This window comes from Arvicanthis niloticus, chromosome 1, assembly GCF_011762505.2.
Source record: "Arvicanthis niloticus isolate mArvNil1 chromosome 1, mArvNil1.pat.X, whole genome shotgun sequence".
NCBI classification, from domain to species: domain Eukaryota; kingdom Metazoa; phylum Chordata; class Mammalia; order Rodentia; family Muridae; genus Arvicanthis; species Arvicanthis niloticus.
The window spans coordinates 166,693,408-166,704,166 of NC_047658.1; the positions used below are offsets into that span (position 1 = coordinate 166,693,408).

At 40.1% G+C, this 10,759-nt stretch overlaps 1 protein-coding gene across 1 annotated transcript in view; it reads right to left on the bottom strand.

Moving 5' to 3' along the window:
- Eif3a (eukaryotic translation initiation factor 3 subunit A) overlaps positions 1-8,754 on the bottom strand; it is a 29,743-nt gene extending 20,989 nt beyond the window's left edge. Inside the window, exons 1-4 of the mRNA XM_034497406.2 lie at positions 8,455-8,754; positions 1,611-1,801; positions 1,325-1,461; positions 801-964 (exon numbers count right to left, since the gene is read on the bottom strand). Of these exons, the coding sequence (XP_034353297.1) occupies positions 801-964; positions 1,325-1,461; positions 1,611-1,801; positions 8,455-8,503 (541 nt within the window). The 5' untranslated portion in view covers positions 8,504-8,754. The remainder of the gene's footprint in view (positions 1-800; positions 965-1,324; positions 1,462-1,610; positions 1,802-8,454) is intronic.
- Positions 8,755-10,759: the final 2,005 nt, after the last annotated feature.

Consider the following 10,759-nt stretch of genomic DNA (forward strand, 5'->3'; position numbering starts at 1 on the left):
GATTTGATGCCCTCTTCTGGTGTGTCTCAAGACAGCTACAGTGCACTCATATATGTAAAATAAATAAATCTTTTAAAAAAATGCTGTCAATCATCCAGTCCTTCAGAGTTAAGTGTGTGCTGAGAGGCAACAAAGTAGGAAGTGATCTAGGACATGACTACTGAGTAAGAACTACTGCGTAAGAACAAAAAAAGAAGAAGAAATACAGTGGGCATATTGGTGCTTGCCTTTAATCCCAACACCCAGGAAACAGAAGCAGGCAGATTTTTTAGTTCAAGGCCACCCTGGTCAAAAGTGAATTCCAGGATATCAAGGACTTAGAGAGAAACATGTCTCCCCCTAAAAAATAAGTCCAAGTGTGTAAGGCCATACAAGTAGAAAGGAGGGGTAAGAGACTGAGGGGAAGGGAGCGTGCAATACATATAACATGGAACCAAGAGAGAAGAGTATCTGGTATTTGGTGGGAAGTTAGGGCCAACACAGAGAGCAAAAAGTTGGGGGGGGGGGTGATGATCAAGAATGAATTATAACAAAAACACCACAATGGAGCATTATTACTGTGTGCTAACCTTAAAAGCAGAAAGGGACTCAAAGTCAGTGGGATTTCATATGGAAATATATAACTGTAAAGACAAATATCTTTTTCAGCTACTTATCTAATAAACAAATGCCATTCTCACTTTACTAAAGATAAAACTAGTTCTATTTTTAAATAATATAGAGAACAGAAGGTTACTCTACAAAATTCTAAAGTCAACTTTTTAAATCAGTTTATTTACATTTTACACTGTCATTTTTACCTTGTTGGGCGATATCATGGTAGAGGCGCTCTACTCTAGAATTGTTTCGAAGAAGGTCCAAACACTGCCTGTATGATTCCCACAGGAACTTGACCCAGGGAGTCAGTAGCAATCTATCAGTACGATCCTGAGTGTCTTCCCCACTTACTGCACTTAAAAGAACACTACAAAGAAAGAAAAATGCATTGAAAACTATTTTAGATGATTTTCTACTTTGCTGTGATCAGAAATCCCAAAGCAAAAATGAGCACATACAGCATTTCTTCCCATTGGTAACCTCATGTATACTATCAAGCCATCCCTCATCATCTGTTCCCAAATTCTCAATCTATATTACAACTGTCTACATTTTAATACATGTTCTACCCCAAGGCATAAATTTTAAGTATTGCTTGCATGGTTCCTGAAGTATATAAACTTTAGACTTTAAAGATAAGCAGTTTTCCCCCGATAATCATCTACCTTCAAAGGAGGTAGGAGACAGTGCCTCATGTACAGAAAAATAAGGGTTTAAAATCACATACCTCTCAGGAGTCTGAATATTATCCAGATCTTCTATATCTAACACCATTTGTTGGGACTCTTCTTTAGCAGCTTCTGTTTTTTCCTCTGCTAATTTCAAATATGCCCTAACAACATCTTCTAAAGATTTAATGTTTACCTACAAAAAAAAAAAATAAATTTTTCTCCAATAAACCAAAAGAGAAAAATGTTAAAAAGCAAATCTTGATATAAAATTTAATTTAAAAGGTAAATTCCTCCAAGAAAGTTACTAAAAGCACTTGAAAAACACAAAAACAAACGCTGTACCTGCTGACAAATGTTCTTATATTGATATAATCCTTCCTTAGCCAAGTGGCTCTTACGAAGATCCACACAAAGTTCCAAGTATTTCAACATAATTGGCTCATGTATCTTCTGCCATGTTCTGTGTTTCTTACTTTTCATAACATCATAAAGAACATCCAGGGCAGGCTGCTTTTTGCCAACCTCAAGAAATTCTGGGGAGGGGAAAAATTGAATTAAAATTAACTGTACATACTATATAAAAATCTAAATGACTGACCAAGGAAAATGACTCAGTCAACAGGTAAAAGGTCCTCACAGCCAAGCCTAATCCTCTGAGTTTTATCTCTGGAACCCACATTAGGAATAAGAGAACTCACTCTTAAAAATTGTCCCCTGGATGCCACATGCACACACAAGATTGTACATGTCCCGTCACTTCCACAAATAAATTAATGCTTGCCTCTTTACTGATTGCTTTAATTTTCTGACTAGTTCCCTCCCAACTTTTTTCTTTACATGTTTGGCTTTTAATAGCAATCCTATAATCATTCAATGTCTAATGATGAAATGATTAGCATGACCTGAAAATACTGTGTTTATGTGGAAGGACTCAGTGATTTTAAAATCCCAGAAACTGAAATCATGAATGGGAGAATCTCCCATAGTAACTAAAATTTCAAGTATGACTGCATCACATTTCTGTAGCTGATTAAATTTCTGATGTTATTTTATGATGAAGGTAGATTACCTTTACTATCTACTTTAAGACCAGCTGGCTACATTTAAATGTATTTATTTCATGACCCTGCATTCCATCCATTCTCAAGGAATTTAGTGAAGTATTAGAATTGGATAGTAAGTGCTCCCTTTGTCAGTTGATATCTATGGCCTAACTAATATAGGTATTTCCATACCTGTTTCCAGAAAAATTTTATAACCATCTACAAAACAGCTTGCTAAGATTTTGATTTGGATCACACTGAATATAAATGTGAGTTTGAAGATGTGACAGTCCATCCACCCCTATCATGTAAATGGTCACATATACACATACCATTAAAAAAAAAAAAAAAAGACAAACTAAATGAAAAGGGGGTTCACAGGTCTGGAGAAGATGGTTCAATTATCTGAGTCCTAGCACCCACAATTAGGCAGCTCAACTGCCTGCTAATTTTCAGCTCCCAGAAGATACAATGCCTTCTCCTGGCCTCTTTCAACATTTCACACAGCATGCATGCATGCATGCATGCACATACTTTTTCTTGAGTGGAGGGGTCAAAACAGGGTCTCTGCATGCAGCACAACTCAAAAGTAAACCTTTAAAAGGTAAAAGGAGCTGCTGGACTTAGCATTACATACACCTTTAATCCTAGCACTCCAGAGGCAGCTGAGGCATGTGGAGCTCTAAGTTTGGAACCAACCCCATTTACAGAGACTCAGGAGAACTAGGGCTACACACAGAGACAGGAGAAAGTTCATGGTGAAATATGATAAAAAGACTTATTAATTTTATCTTATGTGCATGTGTGTGTTTTGTGCTCCATGGATGTTGAACCCTTGGAACTAGAATTACAGGCAGTGTAAAAGCCACCTAATATGTGTACTAGACCAGAACTACAGTCCTCTCCAAGAGCAGCAAGTATTTTTAACTGAACCATGTCATGTACCTAGCCCCAGAAATGTATTTTTAAAATTAACTTTGCTGGTCGGTGGGTGGCACATGCCTTCAGTCCCAGCCCTCAGGAGGCATAGGCAAAAATTCAACACCAACCTGGTCTATGGTCTAAAGAGTTTCAGGATAACCAGGGCTACACAGAAAAACATTGACTTGAGGGAAAAATAAAACTAGTACTTTTCAAACAATTATCAAGAGAAATACTGATTAAGATTCAGTGGTCTAAATGTTTAAGTGTCCCCCTAAACTTTGGATTGACACATACTCCCTAACCAAATACCATTAGGAGTTGTCCTTTAAAGAGGTGACTGGATGCAACAAGTAGCTGTTATACTAGATATTTGATAGCTTCCCTTTTTTTTTCCTCTCTTATCAGGCAAGGGAACATCATTAATCTCCTTAGTAACAAGTAACAGTAACAAGCCAGCCAGTTCTAACCAGATACTGAACCTGCTACCTGCTGTGGATTTTTTTTAGCCATCAGAAATAAGAGAAATATATTCTTGGTTTTGATAATGTACCCAAGATGTGATATTTTGCTACAGTAACACAAACAGATCAAAATAAAGGACATTCTACAAAATGCAGGAGTACTTCTCATATCTGTGATGATGAAAGAAAAAAATAGAAAAGTCTAAGACACTGACAATGAAGACATGACAATTAAATGTGATGTGGTATATGAACAGGATCCTAGTGCACAATAGGGAAAGCACAGTAAACATAGGCAAATCTGTGAGTTGGAGGCTGGCTGGATCTACTTAGTGAGTTCCAGGCCTACAAAGTTAAGATCCTACCTCTACTACAAAACAAAATAAATGAATAAATAACTTCAGTTGATGACTCCTCAGTTATAAAAGAGGCATAGCAAATTTTAGATGTTCATTAATGAGAACAAATGGATACGGTGACAACTCTGTGCTATCTTTGAATGATTCTGTGAAACTAAAAATTGTCCTATAAAATTTAAATTAAGGTTTTTAAACTTTTGACTTTATGAGCTTGAAAGCATTGTGTATAATAACTAGATTTCCAAATCTAGCTGCCATATGTAGCAACTTTTCAAATTAGGCAACAGAAAAGACTCTAGATTAAAAATATTATCTTAAAGCCAGGAGTGGTGGTTTATGCCTATAATCTTGAAAAGCTGAAAAAAAAAAAAAGACAGAAAAGCCAAATTTCACACAAACACAAAAAGGTTCCACGTGCACATTTAAAACGTGCACATTTAAAACATTATTTGAGAAAGCTAAGACACTAGTTTTACTACATCTTCAGGTTTTTTAAAAAATGTTTATTTTCCTCCTAAAGAATAACATTAGGTGCCGGGCGGTGGTGGTACATTGTGGTGGTGCACGCCTTTAATCCCAGCACTTGGGAGGCAGAGGCAGGCGGATTCAAGGCTAGCCTAGTCTACAGAGTGAGCTCCAGGACAGCCAGAGCTACACAGAGAAACCCTGTCTCAAAAAACAAACCAAAAAAATAAATAAATAAAAATAAATAAATAAAGAAAGAAAGAAAGAAAGAATAATATTAGGGGCTGGAGAGATGCAACAGTGGTTAAGAGCACTGACTGCTCCTATAGAGAGGTCCTGAGTTCAATTCCTAGCAACCACATAGTGGCTCACAACCATCTGTAATAAGTAGAATCCGATGTCCTCTTCTGGTATATCTCAAGACAGCTAAAGTGTACTCATATGAAAAAAATAGAATATTGGGGCCAGAGGTAGTGGCCCACATCTTCAATCCAGCCGGGAAGCTCAGACAAGCAAACCTGAGTATGAGGTCAGCCAACCTGGTCTATACAATAAAACCCTGTCTCCAGCACCCCCTAAAAAATAATAATCTTGAACAATTTTTTTTCTGGATATACCTGAATTAAGTGGAGAAGCTCTAGCTTAAAACAAGTACATTAGAAGCCTTAGATTGAATCCCAGCACCATTTTTTTCAGTGAACAGAATTGAGGCTGGAGAGGTGGTCCAAGAGCACTTATTCCTCTTTCAGAGGACACAAGCTGTCCCCAGCACCCACATTGTGGCTCACGACTATCCCAGGACTCTGATACCCTCTCTTCTGATCTCTGTGGACATCAGACACACATGGTGCATAAACACACATACAGGCAAAACACCCATACACATAAAAGGCCTATAAAAGTTTATTATTTAGAAGCTTACTAGATCTACAGGTTTAATGACTCTGGTTTCAGGAATGGTGCTTCCCAGTTCTTCCAGTGAAACATATTACTCCAATTCTCCCATATATTCAGTTTATACCTGAACAAATCACATACCAAACTACTAACCAAAAACCATAGCATATCAAACATACCATATTAAACATCTTTACAAAATATTCTGACTCATATTTATCAGCAATGGTTTTTCCTCCAGTGCTGGAGACCAAACCTAGGGGCTTGCCTACAGAGTGCCAGGCCATGTCACAACCCTAGCCCTACCCCTTATATCAAATAGCATTCACATGCAAACAAATATGTAGGGAAAGACCATTTCACTTGGGCCAAGTATAACTAGATACTATATTGGAACAAAAATGCCTTCCTGTTTTTAGTATTATCCTCTTCCTGGAAATGTGCCTAAGGTTGTTTTCCATGTTACTTTAGGTGTTTTTCAAAGCAATTTAACCTAAATTAAATTAAAAACCTAAGTCTCTATCACCAAAAAAAAAAAATAAGCTAAAAGAGCTCACTTGAATATAAATCATTTGCTCGGTATGATAGAGCATGCCTTTAACTTCAACACTCAGAAGGCAGAGACAGATCACAGCGGGTTTCCAAAAACACAGAAGAGCTGGGAACGACCACAGGCATGCACACACTCACACACCCCTTAACACCCCCACCCCCGTAAGAAAATAGGGGGAGAGAAAATATAGACAATATACTGAAATCGAAAAAACCCTTCATGATGATCCATGGCTGTGAGTCCTTACTCTTAACTTACAACTGAGACTTAGCTCCTTGAAATTATCTAATTAATAGTGTGGGAAGGTTTTTGCAGCTAGAAGGTATTATTTCAACACATAGATGATTTTGAGATTAAAGTTCTATAAACTAAAATCCAGAATTATATGTATTATTAGAATAGGCACTCTGCATTTATATTTAGAATATGACTGAAATGAAACCATCAATCAATCCTTCGTTTTTCACTATTTTGTGCAACAGATTAAGTTATCTAAACAATAATGTTACTACTCAGTTGTGGTGTTTCATAAGTTTTACCTTTTAAGGCAGGAGTTGTAGAGTGTGAGTAAAAGGCTTTGACATTTTCCCACCCCCAAATTACTGCTTACGAGTGACTTGAAGAACTATTTTAGTTATTAAAATTATGCAATAGGTTAGGTCTAAATATCCCTGGGGCTAAAAGTGCTACAGATAAAACATTTAGGTAAACAGATTTCTGAGAAGTGACAACCCATTTTATCATCTAGTTGTTCTATAAACAATGCCAATAGACAATCTGTGCCTGTCCAGTCCCTTGGAAGTTAAGGCATCACTACTTGCTACTTCAGAAACTGTAATTGGGCTGCAACAAGAAGTCAATACATACAGGCTTTAGGAAAAATTCACCAAGACCCAAGTTAGCCACACAGTACCACAAAGTACTAGCCTACTTTGCTGATACTTTCTCCAACTTACTCATCATTAATCAAGTCAACTTAAGAAACTGTGAAAAAAATTTAGAACACATTATGTAACCTTTCTACTTAAAAAAAGTTAATGAAATATTAACCAAGTTCACATGAAGATTCCAAACAGGAGAAAAATAAGGTCAGCATGTTCCTATGTATGTATGTAGGCCAAAGACTTGGGAAAAAGTGACTGCTGCTGAATGTTACATCTTAAACATATACAATAGCTATACCTAGTAAAGTCTACCCAATTCCATTTTCTACAGCACAATGTAATTCTAAGTTTCAAACCGTCAAAAAGTCCTAAATTAGCTACAGTACTAATTTCAATAGTCATTAGTGCTAGTAGTATTAAGTTATCCACACTGCATTATTCTATTCCAGACTGCTTCCTAGCCACAAAAAAATTATGTAAGCACACATTTATTCCTGACAAATTATCAGCAGTATTCTCTTATAAGTTTTGACTCAAATGGCCTTTTCACAAAATAAGACTTCCACTTCTAGCAAGCTTGCCAAACATAAACCTGGAACATAAATGGTATACCTGCTTGAACTGGAGGGGTTAAAAATGGCACAGATACAGAATTGTCAGGTTTTATTTTAAGGAAAAGGCAGTTTTTAAAGGTTAGATCAGATATGTGCACACGACTTTTCCACCACACAATGTCAGAGATCCGGACAAGTCTTTCCTGCAAGCACCAGCCTTAATTAAGCACACGTATGGAAATAGAAATAGCACTCAGTGGCATTGCGGTGGAAGAAAAAAAACAAAAAAACAAAAACTGATCTGGATATCAAGAGACCTTGGTCTTAGTTTCCTGACACTCCCAAGTGACCTTGGGGAAACCACTCTTTCTAGGGCTTCTCTGGGGAGGATGATTTTTAAATCCCTAAAGAATATTAACTTTTCTTGATTCGAATTACTTTCGAAATGACCCTCATCAATTCGAGGGAAGGGAAACACCACAGGAAACAAGTTAATGGGACAGAGGCCTAAAGTGCAAACTAGTAGTGAGGGAAGTAGACCCTGACCCAGAAGGCCTCCGCGTGGGATCTGAAGCCAGACGTGCCGGAGGTGGAGTGAAGGTAGACTGGCCGGGATCCCGACCCCGGCGGGAGGTGGAGCCGAGGTTCTCGCGTGCATTGTCCCCGGGAGGGAGCCATGTTTCCTCCTCTCGGCACTCCCAGATGGCGGCAGGGAGCGCTGGGCTTCTCAAGCAGCCCGCGGGTCTGAAAAGCCACCGGGAGGCCGATCGTGGCGAAGGATCGCAAGACCAGAGAGACCTGACCCGCGGACCGTGGCCCTGCGACGCAAGCCCCGGGCGGTAGCCAGTGAACACCGGAGCGACGGTTCCTGATCCTCGCCTTCCGCCGCGGCCCGCTTGAGTAGGGAGGCCGTGCGAAGACACGGCCGGGTGGCGGCGGACGTGACCACTGGCCTTCACAGCCCGGGCTGCGGGCAGCAGGCGGGGGCCCTCGAACTCCCAGGCCTCGGGCCGGCCCTGCGCGGCGCGACCCGCTCTCTTACTCACCGTTGGCGCGCTTGAGGGCATTTTCCGGCCTCTGGAAATAGGCCGGCATCTTGGCGGTACGCTCAGTTCACCCGGCGTCAGCGAACTCCCTAGTGGCCTGGACCGGGAGAGGAGGCGGAGGGGAACTAGCGCGAGCTTCCACGCGCCTCGCCAGCAGTCGCCCGCGCCCAGCCGGCCAGAGACGGAAAGGAAGGGGCCACGTGATTCCCTCGCGGCGGCAGCGCCGCCGCCCGAGCCCCGGATGTAGGAGGCGGGCCTTTGCGCATGCTCCGCCTTTCTCCGCGCGCAGGCGCGCTGGCGTCTCAAGCGCGGGCTGACGTGGCGCTGGGTGCCGGGCAGCGCGAGCTGTTGTGTTCTTTGGGTCGCGGGAGGGAACCTTAAGAACAGTTTTCTCCGACCACCTCTGTCCGGTCGGACATGGGAGTGAGGAAGGGAAATTTATAGTCAGATCTACAACGGGAAAAGGAAGTATCTACACAGTCATTCCCAAAATGACGTGCGCGGAAGCAGGCCGCGTTAAGGTCGCTTCGGCTCTGCTGGGACCTCGCCCGGAAAGGTTGAAAATACTTAACGGAAGTGCTGCTGAGCCAGTATCGCTGGCCAGTGGTGCTCATCGCTAAGAAATAGGGCACCAGTCGCTTGATTGACAAGGAAGGGGCGGGAACAAACGAATAATAAACAGAGTTATTTGGGATCCTTGTAGGGTTAGTGTCTCAAGGATTCCCGAAAGAAGGCGAGCAGGAGCAGAGCCACCTCCTATGAGTAGAAAACCCAGGAGCTGACTTGTATGTTTGAAAATACGCGAGTGTCATCGGTTTTTACATACAGCTCACGTCACAAACAAATACAAGAAATGTGTATTGGTGAGGGAATGGCTTATTGCAAGCCATGTCTTTTATTGCTACCTAACAAATTCAGTGTTCACAGATCAATTACTATGCTTAGAGCTTGAAAGCCATTTAAACCGCGTCAAATTATTAGGCTCTTGGTGGGAAACTGACTTGAGTTCAGGGCTGCTAATGTACAGTGGCTGAGCTCTCTAGCACGCACAGGCCCATAATCCCTGGCACCACACAAAGAAAGGTTCAGAGAAAATTTAGAAGGAAAAGAATAAATTATTGCAAGTTTATTACATATTTTACAATAATATGGGATATGTGAATTAATGAGATATTGTATCAATGAATAAAGAAACCTTTAAAAAAAAAAAAAAAAAAACCTGAGCGCCGTGAGAATCCATGCCTTTGGTCCCAGGACTCAGGAGGCAGAGTCAGGCAGATCCCTGTTAGTTTGAGGCCAGCCTGGTCTATAAAGCAAATTCTATAGACAAAAGCTACAAAAACCCTCTCTTGAAAAACAAATTAATCAATTGAAATATTTTGAAGCTATTTAAAGGTTTGAAGAGATACTAATCTTGCAGAGCACTTTAGTTCAGCTCTCAGCACCCACATCCGGCTGCTCATAACTACCTATAACTCTATTTCCCAGTATCCATCATCTCTGACTTTCCCAACACTTACACTCACATGAACATACCCACACAGAAACAGACACACTAAAAACAATAAAAAATATTTCAAGGTTGATTTCAAGAGTTCTTCCTCCAGAATATTGAAAGCATGCTAAATGAATGAACTTTCACCTTCTAAAATAGGATTGGTGTAAAAAAAAATCCAGTACTTACAAGCTTTAGCAACTGTTTTATGGGTATGATCAAAGGGTTTCTTTGTGTATATTATTATTAAGTCACATTTTAAAAGCCAAACATAAAGAACAAATAGTTCTTTCATGCAGTTTTTAATTACATAAAATTACTTCATAGGCTAAAGAAAGATGCAAGCAGTAAAATAAAAAGAAACTTGGCCTAAATATCAGAAAAGGCTTTCTCACATTCTCGACTCCATTATCATATCAGAAAATAGTAAAGATAGGAGGTGAAGGAATAGCTTAGCAGTTAAGAGCACTTTTTGCTCCTGAAGAGGATCCAGGTTTGATTCTAAGTATCCATAAGGTAGTTTATAACCATCCGTCCATAACTCCAATTCTAGGATACCTTACACATTTAACCTCTACAAGCACCAGGCACACCCGTGGTGCACAAACATTTATAAAGGCAAAATAGTCATAAAGGTAAAATAGGTTTAGCATTACCTATTTGGTAGGCCCACAGTCAGCTGGACAGTAGAAAATTAAAAGAATCGAAATGAAATATCCCTCATATTGATGATTCCTCTTCATGTTATTTAAAGCACAGGAATCATCGGTGACATAGTAGCCAATGGTCATGTCTGTGCATTAAAAAAAT